The sequence below is a fragment of the Salvelinus alpinus genome, chromosome 15, assembly GCF_045679555.1.
Source record: "Salvelinus alpinus chromosome 15, SLU_Salpinus.1, whole genome shotgun sequence".
In the NCBI taxonomy this organism is placed as follows: Eukaryota; Metazoa; Chordata; class Actinopteri; order Salmoniformes; family Salmonidae; genus Salvelinus; species Salvelinus alpinus.
The window spans coordinates 4,577,663-4,598,379 of NC_092100.1; the positions used below are offsets into that span (position 1 = coordinate 4,577,663).

Sequence of the window (20,717 nt, forward strand, 5' to 3'; positions counted from 1 at the left end):
CAACATCAGTCACAGGCTAGAACTCTAGAGAGGACAACATCAGTCACAGGCTAGAACTATAGAGAGGACAACATCAGTCACAGGCTAGAACTCTATAGAGGACAACATCAGTCACAGGCTAGAACTCTAGAGAGGACAACATCAGTCACAGGCTAGAACTATAGAGAGCACAACATCAGTCACAGGCAAGAACTATAGAGAGGACAACATCAGTCACAGGCTAGAACTCTAGAGAGGACAACATCAGTCACAGGCTAGAACTCTAGAGAGGACAACATCAGTCACAGGCTAGAACTCTAGAGAGCACAACATCAGTCACAGGCTAGAACTCTAGAGAGGACAACATCGGTCACAGGCTAGAACTCTAGAAAGCACAATATTATTCACAGGCTAGAACTCTAGAGATCACAACATTAGTCACAGGATAGGAGTCTACAGAGCACAACATCAGTCACGGGCTAGAACTCTAGAGAGCACAACATTAGTCACAGGCTAGAACTCTAGAGAGGACAACATAAGTCACAGGCTAGAACTCTAGAGAGGAAAACATACGTCACAGGCTAGGAGTCTACAGAGCAAAACATCAGTCACAGGCTAGAACTAGAGAGCACAACATATTCTTATTTCTCTACTTGGTGCTTAATTTCTGGTGCAGGTATAGATCTTTCTGGTGCAGGTATAGATCTTTCTGGTGCAGGTATAGATCTTTCTGGTGCAGGTATAGATATTTCTGGTGCTAGTATAGATATTTCTGGTGCTGGTATAGATCTTTCTGGTGCAGGTATAGATCTTTCTGGTTCAGGTATAGATATTTCTGGTGCTAGTATAGATATTTCTGGTGCTGGTATATATATTTCTGGTGCTGGTATAGATCTTTCTGGTGCAGGTATAGATCTTTCTGGTGCAGGTATAGATATTTCTGGTGCAGGTATAGATATGTCTGGTGCAGGTATAGATATTTCTGGTGCTGGTATAGATCTTTCTGGTGCAGGTATAGATCTTTCTGGTGCAGGTATAGATATTTCTGGTGCTAGTATAGATATTTCTGGTGCTGGTATAGATCTTTCTGGTGCAGGTATAGATATGTCTGGTGCTAGTATAGATATTTCGGGTGCTGGTATAGATATTTCTGGTGCTGGTATAGATCTTTCTGGTGCAGGTATAGATCTTTCTGGTACAGGTATAGATCTTTCTGGTGCAGGTATAGATCTTTCTGGTGCAGGTATAGATCTTTCTGGTGCAGGTATAGATATTTCTGGTGCTAGTATAGATATTTCTGGTGCTGGTATAGATCTTTCTGGTGCAGGTATAGATCTTTCTGGTGCTGGTATAGATCTTTCTGGTGCTGGTATAGATATTTCTGGTGCTGGTATAGATCTTTCTGGTGCTGGTATAGATCTTTCTGGTGCTGGTATAGATCTTTCTGGTGCTGGTATAGATCTTTCTGGTGCAGGTATAGATATTTCTGGTGCTGGTATAGATCTTTCTGGTGCTGGTATAGATCTTTCTGGTGCTGGTATAGATATTTCTGGTGCTGGTATAGATCTTTCTGGTGCAGGTATAGATATTTCTGGTGCTGGTATAGATCTTTCTGGTGCTGGTATAGATCTTTCTGGTGCTGGTATAGATATTTCTGGTGCTGGTATAGATATTTCTGGTGCAGGTATAGATCTTTCTGGTGCAGGTATAGGTCTTTCTGGTGCTGGTATAGATATTTCTGGTGCTGGTATAGATCTTTCTGGTGCAGGTATAGATATTTCTGGTGCAGGTATAGATCTTTCTGGTGCTGGTATAGATATTTATGGTGCAGGTATAGATATTTCTGGTGCAGGTATAGATCTTGCTGGTGCAGATATAGATCTTTCTGGTGCAGATATAGATCTTTCTGGTGCAGGTATAGATCTTTCTGGTCATGTTGTTTGAATGATAGGTTTTTCTTCTATAACGACCATCCAGCTTACATACTGTTATAAAGGAATTTCTACTGTTAGGCTACATTCCAAGGGCGTATTAAATACCAAGTCACCTGTTTTTTTTTTTATAGCCCCTTTCACTGCCACTGTGGATGTTGTTTCTCTTTGTGAAGTTTCCGTTATTTTCTGTTAAGCACCACGAGATGAACCTTGTGGCTTGTCATACGCCCACACTAGGGGATCATTTAAAACCTCCTGCAACTGAAAGAGGAAGAAGCTTTTGATCAACATTAGCAGAGTAGCCTGTAGGATCTACAGTACCCTTCAACATTAGTAGAGTAGCCTGTAGGAATTGCAGTACCCTTCAACATTAGTAGAGTAGCTTGTAGGAATTGCAGTACCCTTCAACATTAGCAGAGTAGCCTGTAGGATCTACAGTACCCTTCAACATTAGTAGAGTAGCCTGTAGGAATTGCAGTACCCTTCAACATTAGTAGAGTAGCCTGTAGGAATTGCAGTACCCTTCAAAATTAGTAGAGTAGCCTGTAGGAATTGCAGTACCCTTCAACATTAGTAGAGTAGCTTGTAGGAATTGCAGTACCCTTCAACATTAGTAGAGTAGCGTGTAGGAATTGCAGTACCCTTCAACATTAGTAGAGTAGCTTGTAGGATCTACAGTACCCTTCAACATTAGCAGAGTAGCCTGTAGGAATTGCAGTACCCTTCAACATTAGTAGATTAGCTTGTAGGATCTACAGTACCCTTCAACATTAGTAGAGTAGCTTGTAGGATCTACAGTACCCTTCAACATGAGTAGAGTAGCCTGTAGGATCTACAGTACCCTTCAACATTAGTAGAGTAGCCTGTAGGAATTGCAGTACCCTTCAACATTAGCAGAGTAGCCTGTAGGAATTGCAGTACCCTTCAACATTAGCAGAGTAGCTTGTAGGATCTACAGTACCCTTCAACATTAGCAGAGTAGCTTGTAGGATCTACAGTACCCTTCAACATTATCAGAGTAGCCTGTAGGATCTACAGTACCCTTCAACATTAGTAGAGTAGCCTGTAGGATCTACAGTACCCTTCAACATTAGTAGAGTAGCCTGTAGGATCTACAGTACCCTTCAACATTAGCAGAGTAGCTTGTAGGATCTACAGTACCCTTCAACATTAGTAGAGTAGCCTGTAGGAATTGCAGTACCCTTCAACATTAGCAGAGTAGCTTGTAGGATCTACAGTACCCTTCAACATTAGCAGAGTAGCCTGTAGGATCTACAAAACCCTTCAACATTAGCAGAGTAGCCTGTAGGATCTACAGTACCCTTCAACATTAGTAGAGTAGCCTGTAGGAATTGCAGTACCCTTCAACATTAGTAGAGTAGCCTGTAGGAATTGCAGTACCCTTCAACATTAGTAGAGTAGCCTGTAGGATCTACAGTACCCTTCAACATTAGTAGAGTAGCCTGTAGGAATTGCAGTACCCTTCAACATTAGTAGAGTAGCCTGTAGGATCTACAGTACCCTTCAACATTAGTAGAGTAGCCTGTAGGAATTACAGTACCCTTCAACATTAGTAGAGTAGCTTGTAGGATCTACAGTACCCTTCAACATTAGTAAAGTAGCTTGTAGGATCTACAGTACCCTTCAACATTCGTAGAGTAGCTTGTAGGATCTACAGTACCCTTCAACATTAACAAAGTAGCTTGTAGGATCTACAGTACCCTTCAACATTAGCAGAGTAGCCTGTAGGATCTACAGTACCCTTCAACATTAACAAAGTAGCTTGTAGGATCTACAGTACCCTTCAACATTAGTAAAGTAGCTTGTAGGATCTACAGTACCCTTCAACATTAGTAGAGTAGCTTGTAGGATCTACAGTACCCTTCAACATTAGTAGAGTAGCCTGTAGGAATTACAGTACCCTTCAACATTAGTAGAGTAGCTTGTAGGATCTACAGTACCCTTCAACATTAGTAAAGTAGCTTGTAGGATCTACAGTACCCTTCAACATTAGTAGAGTAGCTTGTAGGATCTACAGTACCCTTCAACATTAACAAAGTAGCTTGTAGGATCTACAGTACCCTTCAACATTAGCAGAGTAGCCTGTAGGATCTACAGTACCCTTCAACATTAACAAAGTAGCTTGTAGGATCTACAGTACCCTTCAACATTAGTAAAGTAGCTTGTAGGATCTACAGTACCCTTCAACGTTAGTAGAGTAGCTTGTAGGATCTACAGTACCCTTCAACATTAGTAGAGTAGCTTGTAGGATCTACAGTACCCTTCAACATTAGCAGAGTAGCCTGTAGGATATACAGTACCCTTCAACATTAGTAAAGTAGCTTGTAGGATCTACAGTACCCTTCATTTCTGTGCAAGTTAAAACTCATGAAGTTGTGAATCAGCATTGATGTCTTTCATGCTTTCCAGCTACAATAGATCAATTAAAAAACGAATCTAATCTATCTAACTGTGCACTGGTCTCCAGGTTTGGAATATTCTGACTGCCACAGTAATAAGGGCATGTATAATAATGTCTAATAACCAAATGTATTTCAATCTCAACCACAGCCTCTGGGTGACAGAGAGAGCAGAGAGGATGGGGCTACAGCTGCTGTGTTGTACACACCCTTTATTGAATAGAGACTGTATTTCCAGTCTGTATTTCCAGTCTGTTTACTGAATAGAGACTGTAGTGTACAGACTGTTTACTGAATAGAGACTGTAGTGTACAGTCTGTTAACTGAATAGAGACTGTAGTGTACAGACTGTTTACTGAATAGAGACTGTAGTGTACAGTCTGTTTACTGAATAGAGACTGTAGTGTACAGTCTGTTTACTGAATATAGACTGTAGTGTACAGTCTGTTAACTGAATAGAGACTGTAGTGTACAGTCTGTTTACTGAATAGAGACTGTAGTGTACAGTCTGTTTACTGAATAGAGACTGTAGTGTACAGTCTGTTTACTGAATAGAGACTGTAGTGTACAGTCTGTTTACTGAATAGAGACTGTAGTGTACAGTCTGTTTACTGAATAGAGACTGTAGTGTACAGTCTGTTTACTGAATAGAGACTGTAGTGTACAGTCTGTTTACTGAATATAGACTGTAGTGTACAGTCTGTTTACTGAATAGAGACTGTAGTGTACAGACTGTTTACTGAATAGAGACTGTAGTGTACAGTCTGTTTACTGAATAGAGACTGTAGTGTACAGACTGTTTACTGAATAGAGACTGTAGTGTACAGTCTGTTTACTGAATAGAGACTGTAGTGTACAGACTGTTTACTGAATAGAGACTGTAGTGTACAGTCTGTTTACTGAATAGAGACTGTAGTGTACAGTCTGTTTACTGAATAGAGACTGTAGTGTACAGTCTGTTTACTGAATAGAGACTGTAGTGTACAGTCTGTTTACTGAATATAGACTGTAGTGTACAGTCTGTTTACTGAATAGAGACTGTAGTGTACAGTCTGTTTACTGAATAGAGACTGTAGTGTACAGTCTGTTTACTGAATATAGACTGTAGTGTACAGTCTGTTTACTGAATAGAGACTGTAGTGTACAGTCTGTTTACTGAATAGAGACTGTAGTGTACAGTCTGTTTACTGAATAGAGACTGTAGTGTACAGTCTGTTTACTGAATATAGACTGTAGTGTACAGTCTGTTTATTGAATGGAGACTGTAGTGTACAGTCTGTTTACTGAATAGAGATTGTAGTGTACAGTCTGTTTACTGAATATAGACTGTAGTGTACAGTCTGTTATTGGAATAGAGACTGTAGTGTACAGTCTGTTTACTGAATAGAGACTGTAGTGTACAGTCTGTTTATTGAAGAGGACAGAAGCAGTGTAACTAATTTACAGCCAAAGCAAGTCACAGTTAATATCAAGTGTCTAGTTTTACAGAGCGCTCATATTTTGGCCCCTGACTTGCATTGGCCCAAACACCATGCAAACAATTACAAGTCGATTTGGTGCAATGCATAAACATAATGGAATGATACAATATTCACAAAAAATGCTAGATTCCAGAACTCTCCCACCACATATGGTCTGTCTTCATTTCTGAAGGCTTTGAAAGCAAAAGCAGAAGTTGTCTGATGCATGAGAAATTGAGAAATGTCTCTTAAAATACCCAGTAACACCCAACACCTGGAAGTGGACTACAATAAACAGTCTGTCATCATGAAGTGCTTTGAGAGACTAGTTAATAAGGATCATATCACCTCCACCTCACCGGCCACCCTAGACCCACTTCAGTTTGCACACCGCCCCAACAGGTCCACATACGACGCAATTGTCATCACACTGCACACTGCCCTAACCCATCTGGACAAGAGGAATACCTACGTAATGATGCTGTTCATTGACTACAGCTCAGCATTCAACACCATAGTACCCTCCAAGCTCATCATCAAGCTGGAGGCCCTTGGTCTCTACCCCGCCCTGTGCAATTGGGTCCTGGACTTTCTGACGGACCGCCCAACATTATTATTATTATTATTTTTTAATTTCACCTTTATTTAACCAGGTATTTATATATATAACCCTAACCCTTTATTTAACCAGGTTGGCCAGTTGAGAACAAGTTCTCATTTACAATTGCGACCTGGCCAAGATAAAGCAAAGCAGTTCGACACATACAACAACACAGAGTTACACATGGAATTAACAAACATACAGTCAATAATACAGTAGAACAAAGAAGGGAAAAAGTCTGTTTACAGTGTGTGCAGATGAGGTAAGATAAGGGAGTTAAGGCAATAAATAGGCCATGGTGGCGAAGTAATTACAATATATCAATTAAACACTGGAATGGTAGATGTGCAGAAGATTAATGTGCAAGTAGATATACTGGGGTGCAAAGGAGCAAGATAAATAAATAAATACAGTATGGGGATGAGGTAGATAGATGGGCTGTTTACAGATGGGCTATGTACAGGTGCAGTGATCTGTGAGCTGTTCTGACAGCTGGTGCTTAAAGCTAGTGAGGGAGATATGAGTCTCCAGCTTCAGTTATTTTTGCAGTTCGTTCCAGTCATTGGCAGCAGAGAACTGGAAGGAAAGGCGACCAAAGGAGGAATTGGCTTTGGGGGTGACCAGTAAGATATACCTGCTGGGGCGCGTGCTATGAGTGGGTGCTGCTATGGTGACCAGTGAGCTGAGATAAGGCGGGGCTTTACCTAGCAGAGACTTGTAGATAACCTGTAGCCAGTGGGTTTGGCGACTAGTATGAAGTGAGGGCCAACCAACGAGAGCATACAGGATGCAGTGGTGGGTAGTGTGTGGGGCTTTGGTGACAAAATGGATGGCACTGTGATAGACTGCATCCAATTTGTTGAGTAGAGTGTTGGAGGCTATTTTATAGATGACATCGCCGAAGTCGAGGATCGGTAGGATGGTCATTTTTACGAGGGTATGTTTGGCAGCATGAGTGAAGGATGCTTTGTTGCGATATAGGAAGCCGATTCTAGATTAAATTTTGCATTGGAGATGCTTAATGTGAGTCTGGAAGGAGAGTTTACAGTCTAACCAGACACCTAGGTATTTGTAGTTGTCCACGTATTCTAAGTCAGAGCCGTCCAGAGTAGTGATGCTGGTCGGGCGGGCAGGTGCGGGCAGTGATCGATTGAATAGCATGCATTTAGTTTTACTTGCATTTAAGAGCAGTTGGAGGCTACGGAAGGAGAGTTGTATGGCATTGAAGCTCGTCTGGAGGTTTGTCAACACAGTGTCCAAAGAGGGGCCAGATGTATACAGAATGGTGTAGAGGTGGATCCAGAGAATCAACAGCAGCAAGAGCGACATCATTGATGTATACATAGAAGAGAGTCGGCCCGAGAATTGAACCCTGTGGTACCCCCATAGAGACTACCAAACAGGCCCTCGATTTGACACACTGAACTCTATCAGAGAAGTAGTTGGTAAACCAGGCGAGGCAATCATTTGAGAAACCAAGGCTGTCGAGTCTGCCAATAAGAATGTGGTGATTGACAGAGTCGAAAGCCTTGGCCAGGTCGATGAATACGGCTGCACAGTAATGTCTCTTATCGATGGCGGTTATGATGTCGTTTAGGACCTTGAGCGTGGCTGAGGTGCACCCATGACCAGCTCTGAAACCAGATTGCAGAGCGGAGAAGGTACGGTGCGATTCGAAATGGTTGGTAATCTGTTTGTTAACTTGGCTTTCGAAGAACTTAGAAAGACAGGGTAGGATAGATATAGGTCTGTAGCAGTTTGGGTCTAGAGTGTCACCCCATTTGAAGAGGGGGATGACCGCGGCAGCTTTGGCGGGTTGCTGTGGAGGGTGCAGTTGACCGGGGTAGGGGTAGCCAGGTGGAAAGCATGGCCAGCCGTAGAGAAATGCTTATTGAAATTCTCAATTATAGTGGATTTATCGGTGGTGACAGTGTTTCCTAGCCTCAGAGCAGTGGGCAGCTGGGAGGAGGTGCTCTTATTCTCCATGGACTTTACAATGTCACAGAACTTTTTTGAGTTTGTACTACAGGATGCAAATTTCCTTTTGAAAAAGTTAGCTTTCCTAACTGCCTGTGTATATTTGTTCCTATATTCCCTGAAAAGTTGCATATCACGGGGGCTATTCGATGCTGATGCAGAACGCCACAGGATGTTTTTGTGCTGGTCAAGGGCAGACAAGGACTATATCTATTCCTAGTTCAATTTTTTTTGAATGGGGCATGCTTATTTAAGATGGTGAGGATGGCACTTTTAAAGAATAACCAGGCATCCTCTACTGACGGGATGAGGTCATTGTCATTCCAGGATACCCGGGCCTGCTCGCAGAAGTGTTTTTTGGAGCGTTTGACAGTGATGAGGGGTGGTCATTTGGTCGCAGACCCATTACGGATGCAGGCAATGAGGCAGTGATCGCTGAGATCTTGATTGAAAACAGCAGAGGTGTATTTGGAGGGCGAGTTAGTTAGGATGATATCTATGAGGGTGCCCGTGTTTACGGATTTGGGGTTGTACCTGGTAGGTTCATTGATAATTTGTGTGAGATTGAGGGCATCAAGCTTAGATTGTAGGATGGCCGGGGTGTTAAGCATGTCCCAGTTTAAGTCATCTAGTAGCACGAGCTCAGAAGATAGATGGGGGGCAATCAATTCACATATGGTGTCGAGGGCACAGCTGGGGGCAGAGGGTGGTCCACAGCAAGCGGCAACAGTGAGAGACTTGTTTCTGGAAAGGTGAATGTTTAGAAGTAGATGCTCGAATTGTTTGGGTACAGACCTGGATAGTAATACAGAACTCTGCAGGCTATCTCTGCAGTAGATTGCAACACCGCCCCCTTTGGCAGTTCTATCTTGTCGGAAAATGTTATAGTTAGGGATGGAGATTTCAGGGTTTTTGGTGGTTTTCCTAAGCCAGGATTCAGACACGGCTAGGACATCCGTGTTGGCAGAGTGTGCTAAAGCAGTGAGTAAAACAAACTTAAGGAGTAGGCTTCTAATGTTAACATGCATGAAACCAAGGCTTTTACGGTTACAGAAGTCAACAAATGAGAGCACCTGGGGAGTGGGAGTGGAGCTAGGCACTGCAGGACCTGGATTCACCTCTACATCACCAGACGAACAGAGGAGAAGTAGGATAAGGGTACGGCTAAAGGCTATACGAACTGGCCATCTAGCACGTTCGGAACAGAGAGTAAAAGGAGCAGGTTTCTGGGAACGATAGCATAGATTTCAAGCATAGTGTACAGACAAAGGCAAGGTAGGGTGTGAGTACATTGGAGGTAAACCTAGGCATTGAGTAATGATGAGAGAGATATAGTCTCTAGAGACGTTTAAACCAGGTGATGTCATCACATATGTAGGAGGTGGAACAACATGGTTAGTTAAGGCATATTGAGCAGGGCTAGAGGCTCTACAGTGAAATAAGACAGTAATCACTAACTAGGACAGTAATGGATGAGGAACATTGATATTAGGGAGAGGCATGCGTCCAAGTGAACATATAGGTCCAGTGAGTGGTTGGGCTGGCTGGGGACACGGCGATTCAGACAGTTAGCAGGCCGGTGCTAACAAGCTAGCAGCAGTAGGCTGGGGCTAACAAGCTAGCAGTTAGCAGACCGGGGCTAGCATTCTAGCAGTTAGCAGACCGGGTTAGCAAGCAAGCAATTAGCAGACCGGGGCAAGCAAGCTAGCAGTTAGCAGACCGGGGCAAGCAAGCTAGCAGTTAGCAGACCGGGGCTAGCAAGCTAGCAGTTAGTAGACCGGGGCTAGCAAGTTAGCAGAAGGGCCTTTGGGGGACGTCGCGATGGGGGTAAGTCTGTTTTTGCCTCTTCGTGAGGTGACGTCGATAGACCAGTCGTGGATTAGTAGGGTTCCAAGTAGCTCTAGGTAGCTAGCAGGCCGCGGTTAGCAGAATGGGCCTTCAGTGGACGTCGTGCCGGAGGGGCCTGTTGGAATCCTCGGGCAGATTATGTCGGTATTCCAGTCGTATTGGATCGGCGGGGTTCCGTGCCCCGTACCGGCAGTAGAAGGGGTCCGGATATTGTAGCCCAGGAGTGGGCTTCAGTGGTAGCCCAGGAGCCCTAGCCGGGCTAGCTTCAGGCTAATTGGTGCTTGCTCCGGGATGAAAACGCTAGCCAGGAGTAATCACCCGGGATTGCGGTTAGCTAGTTGCGAAGATCCAGATGAAAAGGTTCAGAGTTTGCGGTAGGAATCCGGGGATATGGAGAGAAAAAAATAGGTCCGTTATGCTCTGGTTTGAGTCACGTTGTACGAACTGACGAGAGCTTTCCGAGCTAAAGGTTAGCTGATGACCGCTAGCAGTGGTTTGCTGACTGATAGCTGGTAGCTAGTTAGCTGGCTAGCTTCAGTTGAGAGATTCCAGATCCAAAGTAAATAGAAATACTTTAGAAAAAAAACAGATCCACTCCACATTGGATGAGGCGGGTTGCAGGAGAGTATTTAGAAGTAGAGGTTTAGGAAAATATTTTTTAAAGATATGTGAAGAAAAATATATAAAAATATATATACAAGGGACATGACAGGACAAAGACAAAGACGTCTGACTGCTACGCCATCTTGGATTTCGCCATCTCCACTTTGCTGACCCTCAACACTGGGGCCCCACAAGGGTGCATTCTCAGCCCCCTCCTGTAGTCCCTGTTCACCCACGACTGCGTGGCCGCGCACCTACAACTCAATCATCAAGTTTGCAGACGACACCACAGTGGTAGGCTTGATTACCAACAACGACGAGACAGCCTACAGGGAGGAGGTGAGGGCACTCGGAGTGTGGTGTCAGGAAAATAACCTCTCACTCAACGTCAACAAAACAAAGGAGATGATTGTGGACTTCAGGAAACAGCAGAGGGAGCACCCCCCTATCCACATCGAAGGGACAGCAGTGGATAAGGTGGAACGTTTTAAGTTCCTCTGCGTACACATCACAGACAAACTGAAATTGTCCACCCAGACAGTGTGGTGAAGAAGGCGCAACAGCGCCTCTTCAACCTTAGGAGGCTGAAGAAATTTAACACTGACAAACTTTTACAGATGCTCAATCGAGAGCATCTTGTCGGGCTGTATCACCACCTGGTACGGCAACTGCACCACCCTCAACCGCAAGGCTCTACCTGCCCTTTATTTATTTATTTTATTTATTTATCCGTTATTTTACCAGGTAAGTTGACTGAGAACACGTTCTCATTTGCAGCAACGACCTGGGGAATAGTTACAGGGGAGAGGAGGGGGATGAATGAGCCAATTGTAAACTGGGGATTATTAGGTGACCGTGATGGTTGAGGGCCAGATTGGGAATTTAGCCAGGACACCGGGGTTAACACCCCTACTCTTACGATAAGTGCCATGGGATCTTTAATGACCTCAGAGAGTCAGGACACCCGTTTAACGTCCCATCCGAAAGACGGCACCCTACACAGAGCAGTGTCCCCAATCACTGCCCTGGGGCATTGGGCTCTTTGTTTAGACCAGAGGAAAGAGTGCCTCCTACTGGCCCTCCAACACCACTTCCAGCAGCACCTGGTCTCCCATCCAGGGACTGACCAGGACCAACCCTGCTTAGCTTCAGAAGCAAGCCAGCAGTGGTATGCAGGGTGGTATATGCTCCAGGACACCTACACCACCCAATGTCACAGGAAGGCCAAAAAGATCATCAAAGACAACAACCACCCGAGCCACTGCTTGTTCACACCGCTACCACCCAGAAGGCGAGGTCAGTACAGGTGCATCAAAGCTGGGACAGAGAGACTGAAGAACAGCTTCTATCTCAAGGCCATCAGACTGCTAAACAGCAATCACTAACTCAGAGAGGCTGCTGCCTATATTGAGACCCAATCACTGGCCACTTTAATAAATGGATCACTAGTCACTTTAAACAATGTCACTTTAAATAATGACGCTTTGAATAATGTTGACATATCTTACATTATTAATTTCACATGTATATACTGCGGCTCGGCCATCGCTCAACCATATATTTATATGTACATATTATCATTCACCCCTTTAGATTTGTGTGTATTAGGTAGTTGTTGGGTTATTGTTAGATTACTTCTTAGATATTACATGAAAATAATACCATTAAATGCTGTGTAGGGGGATCCACTCCCAAAACAGGGTGCAGATCCCTCACATTGCATTTGGTAAGAATATATATTGTGGAGCTGTCTGACTGACCTGGACAGAGAGCTTCCTCTCCTCATTGGGTAGGATCCTGTAGGTATACACACAGTTCTGGTACCTGGAAATAGGAAAGATGGGATATCATAATACAGTTTACAGAGATGTCTTGATCTGGCTGTCTGGGTCTTGAGAAGCCGTCTGGGTCTTGAGAAGCCGTCTGGGTCTTGAGAAGCCGTCTGGGTCTTGAGAAGCCGACTGGGTCTTGAGAAGCCGACTGGGTCTTGAGAAGCCGACTGGGTCTTGAGAAGCGGTCTGGGTCTTGAGAAGCGGTCTGGGTCTTGAGAAGCGGTCTGGGTCTTGAGAAGCCGACTGGGTCTTGAGAAGCGGTCCGAGTCTTGAGAAGCGGTCTGAGTCTTGAGAAGCCGACTGTGTCTTGAGAAGCCGCCTGGGTCTTGAGAAGCCGTCTGGGTCTTGAGAAGCCGACTGGGTCTTGAGAAGCGGTATGGGTCTTGAGAAGCCGTCTGGGTCTTGAGAGGCGGTCTGTTTCTTGAGAAGCGGTCTGGGTCTTGAGAAGCCGACTGGGTCTTGAGAAGCCGACTGGGTCTTGAGAAGCCGACTGGGTCTTGAGAAGCCGACTGGGTCTTGAGAAGCCGACTGGGTCTTGAGAAGCGGTATGGGTCTTGAGAAGCCGACTGGGTCTTGAGAGGCGGTCTGTTTCTTGAGAAGCCGACTGGGTCTTGAGAAGCCGACTGGGTCTTGAGAAGCGGTCTGGGTCTTGAGAAGTGGTCTGGGTCTTGAGAAGCCGACTGGGTCTTGAGAAGCGGTCTGAGTCTTGAGAAGCGGTCTGGGTCTTGAGAAGCGGTCTGGGTCTTGAGAAGCGGTCTGGGTCTTGAGAAGCGGTCTGAGTCTTGAGAAGCCGACTGGGTATGGGTCTGAAGAGGTTGGGTCTGGGTTTCTGGTTTAAAGTAACTGACATTTCACAGCAGCGTGTGACAGGTGCAGTAATGACAGATGGCATGCACTCAAACACACTTCCGTTGGTCTTTGTGTCCAACGGAATAGAGAATATGACCATTCATTTATTTTGTTTAGCAATTATTCTAATAAAAGCTCACAGCGACACAGAGATGTGTGGTGTGAGTTGTACAATGGAGTCTACCCAGCTTTGCAGCATGACTGTATGTGCCGATGAGTTGGCCGCTGCAGTAAGCAAGTGTAATTTTAAAATAGGTCTACGTTTACATAGAATTCCTGCTATAGATATATCTATAACTGCATGCAACAACAACAGTATTCTAGACAGTTTCTCTGGTTAATCAAAGTCTTGAGCAAAAAATTTCACCCTGATGTACTTGTTGGCATGATTTATGTCATGATGTTAAGGAAACAGAAAGTCAACATCACATTGTTCTGCTATACATTCCAAACGCTGTCATTAGACAGAGTTGCGTTCTATACTGCACTGCAGGAGAATATGTACCCGAAATACAAGTAGGTATTTGACGGTTCAGATTGAAATCGTTCCCCCCCCAAAAAACAACAGTGTGTTTAGCGTTGATCATGGTTTTGTCTGATTTAAAGGTCTTGTTTTTAAATCAGCTCTTCCTACTCCAAGCTACTTTGATCTGTGCATGCAAAGAGTCAAAGACTTCAACATGATCTTCCTTCCTCAATGTGATCTTTGTACAACAGCATTTGTAGCTCGGTAAATGTTTAACTGTCAATTATTTCCTTATCTGTTTCTCTCTGCATACGAAGAGCTATAAAGGGACGAGTTCTCAACATGATCTTCTTTTCTCATTGTGATCTTTGAAAAACAGAATATTGGACTGTTAAACTGTCAGTTTTACCCATATGTCTACGTGTATATATATATATATCTCTTCAAAAAGTAGTCAGAATGGACATTTTACTTACAGAACACAGAGGGCATAGGCACCCTGTATGGACTCACTGTCCCGGAGGAGGAAGCTCCCATCCCTAGCTGCTTTGGAGAGCAGATCCTCAGCCTTAGATCGGGTGATATTACCATGGTGCCATGGCTGGTTCGACGTAGACATCCTGGTTCTCTGAAAACACTCAGCTAGAGAGTTCTGTTCTCTACTGAAAACACTCAGCTACAGAGTTCTGTTCTCTACTGAAAACACTCAGCTACAGAGTTCTGTTCTCTACTGAAAACACTCAGCCAGAGAGTTCTGTTCTCTACTGAAAACACTCAGCTAGAGAGTTCTGTTCTCTACTGAAAACACTCAGCTAGAGAGTTCTGTTCTCTACTGAAAACACTCAGCTAGAGACATGTTTCTCACAGTATTCTCTCTTGCTCTCTCCCTCTGTTGCTCTCTCTTACTCTCTGTTTCTCTCTTACTCTCTATATCTCTCTCTGTCTCTTCCTGTTAGTGAGGCGAAAGCTGTAAAAAGGAAGCTGCTACAAACACGGCTGTGAACTTCCTCATTTGAGAAGTTAGAAAGAGAGAGGAGGGCCAGAGAGAGAGAGCTGAACCACTAACACCACACACACACACACACACACACACACACACACACACACACACACACACACACACACACACACACACACACACACACACACACACACACACACACACACACACACACACACACACACACACACACACACACACGCGCACACGACTGCTGGTCACAGACCTCTGTCACACTGTTGTAATAGTTACCCAAGGCTAAGACTCTCTTTCCACCACTGTCATGTTGAACTGTCTGATAGAAAACATACATTTAGTGGCCTGTGTTTTAGCCTGTGAGAGGTTAGAAGATACATGTTTCATCTGAGGTTAGAAGATACATGTTTCATCTGAGGTTAGAAGATACATGTTTCATCTGAGGTTTAGAAGATACATGTTTCATCTGAGGTTAGAAGATACATGTTTCATCTGAGGTTAGAAGATACATGTTTCATGTGAGGTTTAGAAGAAACATGTTTCATCTGAGGTTTAGAAGATACATGTTTCATCTGAGGTTAGAAGATACATGTTTCATCTGAGGTTAGAAGATACATGTTTCATCTGAGGTTAGAAGATACATGTTTCATATGAGGTTAGAAGTTACATGTTTCATCTGAGGTTAGAAGATACATGTTTCATCTGAGGTTTAGAAGAAACATGTTTCATCTGACGTTAGAAGATACATGTTTCATGTGAGGTTTAGAAGAAACATGTTTCATCTGAGGTTAGAAGATACATGTTTCATCTGAGGTTAGAAGATACATGTTTCATCTGAGGTTTAGAAGATACATGTTTCATCTGAGGTTTAGAAGAAACATGTTTCATCTGAGGTTAGAAGATACATGTTTCATCTGAGGTGAGAAGATACATGTTTCATCTGAGGTTTAGAAGAAACATGTTTCATGTGAGGTTTAGAAGAAACATGTTTCATCTGAGGTTAGAAAGATACATGTTTCATCTGAGGTTAGAAAGATACATGTTTCATCTGAGGTTAGAAGATACATGTTTCATCTGAGGTTAGAAGATACATGTTTCATGTGAGGTTTAGAAGAAACATGTTTCATCTGAGGTTAGAAGAAACATGTTTCATCTGAGGTTAGAAGATACATGTTTCATCTGAGGTTAGAAGATACATGTTTCATGTGAGGTTTAGAAGATACATGTTTCATCTGAGGTTTAGAAGAAACATGTTTCATCTGAGGTTAGAAGATACATGTTTCATCTGAGGTTAGAAGATACATGTTTCATCTGACGTTAGAAGATACATGTTTCATGTGAGGTTTAGAAGAAACATGTTTCATCTGAGGTTAGAAGATACATGTTTCATGTGAGGTTAGAAGATACATGTTTCATGTGAGGTTAGAAGATACATGTTTCATGTGAGGTTAGAAGATACATGTTTCATCTGAGGTTAGAAGAAACATGTTTCATCTGAGGTTAGAAGAAACATGTTTCATCTGAGGTTAGAAGATACATGTTTCATGTGAGGTTTAGAAGATACATGTTTCATCTGAGGTTTAGAAGATACATGTTTCATCTGAGGTTTAGAAGAAACATGTTTCATCTGAGGTTTAGAAGATACATGTTTCATCTGAGGTTTAGAAGATACATGTTTCATCTGAGGTTTAGAAGATACATGTTTCATCTGAGGTTTAGAAGATACATGTTTCATCTGAGGTTTAGAAGATACATGTTTCATCTGAGGTTTAGAAGATACATGTTTCATCTGAGGTTTAGAAGAAACATGTTTCATCTGAGGTTAGAAGATACATGTTTCATCTGAGGTTAGAAGATACATGTTTCATCTGAGGTTTAGAAGATACATGTTTCATCTGAGGTTAGAAGATACATGTTTCATGTGAGGTTTAGAAGAAACATGTTTCATCTGAGGTTAGAAGATACATGTTTCATCTGAGGTTAGAAGATACATGGGATGCATCCAAAATGGCACCCTATGGCCTACGGGTTCTGGTCTAAAGTAGTGCACTATATAGGGAATAGGGTGCCATAGGGTTCTGGTCTAAAGTAGTGCACTATTAGGGAATAGGGTTCCATAGGGTTCTGGTCTAAAGTAGTGCACTATATAGGGAATAGGGTTCCATAGGGTTCTGGTCTAAAGTAGTGCACTATATAGGGAATAGGGTTCCATAGGGTTCTGGTCTAAAGTAGTGCACTATATAGGGAATAGGATTCCATAGGGCTCTGGTCTAAAGTAGTGCACTATAATAGGGAATAGAGTTCCATTTGGAGCACACACCCTGGTCTGAAAAGGGAAGGAGTCATGAGAAGGTTCCATGTGTGTGGGTGTAGGGTTTATGGTTTTTGTTATCACATCTGACACATCTGTATCAGCGCTGTTAGCATTAGGCTAATGAAGAGGAAGATATGCTGCTTTGAATAGTTTCAGGAAACCCAATAAACCCTCTGGTTAGGATTCTAGTACTCTACTCAAACAGTGCAGGTGGCTGTGAAACAGACTAAAGGTCTAAGTTTTAGGCCTAGCCACAAGTTAGTACACTTACATTACAGAGAGAGCCTACTGGTTACTACTGGTTACTGCTGGTCACTACTGGTTCCTACTGGTTACTACTGGTTACCACTGGACACTACTGGTTCCTGCTGGTTACTACTGGTTACCACTGGACACTACTGGTTCCTACTGGTTACTACTGGTTACCACTGGTCACTACTGGTTCCTACTGGTTCCTACTGGTTACCACTGGTCACTACTGGTTCCTACTGGTTACTACTGGTTACCACTGGGACACTACTGGTTCCTACTGGTTACTACTGGTTACCACTGGTCACTACTTGTTCCTACTGGTTACTACTGGTTACCACTGGACACTACTGGTTCGTACTGGTCACTATTGGTCATTACTGGTTCCTACTGGTCACTACTGGTCACTACTGATTACTACTGGTTACTACAGGTCACTACTGGTCACTTCTGGTCACTACTGGTTCCTATTGGTCACTACTGGTTCCTACTGGTCACTACTGGTCATTACTGGTTCCTACTGGTCACTACTGGTTACTACAGGTCACTACTGGTTACTGCATACACATGCACCCACAGTCTGAGTCACATGACCTGAAAAGAGAACCCACAGTCTGAGTCACATGACCTACACAATGAGGTGTTATTGAACCCTGAAGGCTTCTATCCTGTCTGTGTATGAGTCTCAAATGTCACCCTATTTCCTACCTCATTTCCACCTACCTCATCCCCATATTGTTTTTATTTACTTTCCTGCTCTTTTGCACACCAGTATCTCTACTTGCACATCACCATCTGCTCATCTATCACTCCAGTGTTAATTTGCTAAATTGTAATTACTTCGCTACTATGGCCTATTTATTGCCTTACCTCCTCACACCATTTGCACACACTGTATATAGACTTTCTTTTTTTCTACCGTGTCATTGACTTGTTTGTGTTATTGGCTTGTTTATTGTTTATTCCATGTGTAACTCTGTGTTGTTGTCTGTGTCACACTGCTTTGCTTTATCTTGGCCAGGTCGCAGTTGTAAATGAGAACTTGTTCTCAACTGGCCTACCTGGTTAAATAAAAATAAAATAAAATAAATATAACGCACCACTTTTGACCAAGGCCTGAGTTAATTAAGCAATTAACATCCCATCATGCTTAGGGTCATGTATAAAAATGCTGGGCAGGCCATTATATGTAAACCATATGCCATGGCCGTCTCAGTCACAAGATCTCAACCTATTTGAACACTTATGGGAGATTCTGGAGCGATACCGGAGACAGCATTTTCCACCGCCATCAACAAAACACAAACTGATGGAATTTCTGGTCCCCAGATAGAGGTCCAGAGCCTGTAGAATCTATGTCAAGGTGCATTGAATCTGTTCTGGCTCACGGTGGCCCAACGCCCTATTAACACACGGTATGTTGATGTTCCTGTATATCTAGAAGAGGACAGCATGAGGGTTGTAGTGGAAACTTAACAACGTTGTGTATTAGTTTGATGCAACTCAAGTACAGTTACTTAATAACCACTGAAACAGGCTTTTCTAACCTCAGTCTACACTGTACAATGTATGCACCATATGGGACATAGACTATATCACTATAGAGGACATACAGTATATAACTATAGGAGACATATATCACTATAGGAGACATATATCACTATAGGAGACATATATCACTATAGGAGACATACAGTATATCACTATAGGAGACATATATCACTATAGGAGACATACAGTATATCTCTATAGGAGACATATATCACTATAGGAGACATATATTACTATAGGAGACATATATCACTATAGGAGACATATATCACTATAGGGGACACATATTACTATAGGAGACATATATTACTATAGGAGACATATATCACTATAGGAGACATATATTACTATAGGAGACATATATCACTATAGGAGACATATATCACTATAGGAGACATATATCACTATAGGGGACATATATCACTATAGGAGACATATATCACTATAGGGGACACATATTACTATAGGAGACATATATCACTATAGGAGACATACAGTATATCACTATAGGAGACATATATCACTATAGGGGACACATATTACTACAGGAGACATATATCACTATAGGAGACATATATCACTATAGGGGACACATATTACTATAGGAGACACATATTACTATAGGAGACATATATCACTACAGGAGACATATATTACTACAGGAGACATATAGCACTATAGGAGACATATATCACTATAGGGGACACATATTACTACAGGAGACATATAGCACTATAGGAGACATATATTACAACAGGAGACATATAGCACTATAGGAGACACATATTACTATAGGAGACATATATCACTACAGGAGACATATATTACTACAGGAGACATATAGCACTATAGGAGACATATATCACTATATGGGACACATATTACTATAGGAGACATACTGTATATCCCTATAGGAGACATATATCACTATAGGGGACACATATTACTACAGGAGACATATATCACTATAGGAGACATACAGTATATCACTATAGGAGACATATATCACTACAGGAGACATATATTACTACAGGAGACATATATCACTATAGGAGACACATATTACTATAGGAGACATACAGCACAAGAGGGGACAAAAATACATTGGATTTGTAACAAGTTATTAATTTACAATCCCAAAGTAAAGATACAGTATTAGTGCATAAATATGAAAAAGGCAAACAGGTGATAACAGTAAGCCCAGTCTGTGTACTTTATCTGACATGCCCATAGTATGTAGCTCCCTTACTGCAGGTAGTGAAATATCTTACAATATAATTATCTGGGCCTGCGCAGCAATTACAATGTATTGAAACAACAGCTTGCAAACAAACAGACTTGCAAACTCAAGTCAGAACATGTAGGTATTTGACGGTTCAGATTTAAATCGTTCCCAAAAACAACAGTGTGTTTAGCGTTGATCATGGTTTTGTCTGATTTAAAGGTCTTGTTTTAAATCAGATCTTCCTATTCCAAGCTACAAAATACTGATAACGTAAATACCAAAACATAGGATTGCGTAAAATATTGAATAAAATGTTGCAATATTATTTTGTATGAATGGCTCCATGTTTGGTATAGGATTTACCACGGAATGTTAAGGAATTATTACATGTGAAAAATATATACAGTACACACGTACATTTGTTTATTACAAA

At 42.5% G+C, this 20,717-nt stretch overlaps 1 protein-coding gene across 1 annotated transcript in view; it reads right to left on the reverse strand.

Annotated features, from left to right (window-relative positions):
- The window catches only part of inpp5d (inositol polyphosphate-5-phosphatase D), a 61,178-nt gene extending 46,356 nt beyond the window's left edge, over positions 1-14,822 (reverse strand). The window contains exons 1-2 of the mRNA XM_071342296.1: positions 14,446-14,822; positions 12,583-12,646 (exon numbers count right to left, since the gene is read on the reverse strand). Coding sequence (XP_071198397.1) covers positions 12,583-12,646; positions 14,446-14,588 — 207 coding nt within the window. The 5' untranslated portion in view covers positions 14,589-14,822. The remainder of the gene's footprint in view (positions 1-12,582; positions 12,647-14,445) is intronic.
- Positions 14,823-20,717: the final 5,895 nt, after the last annotated feature.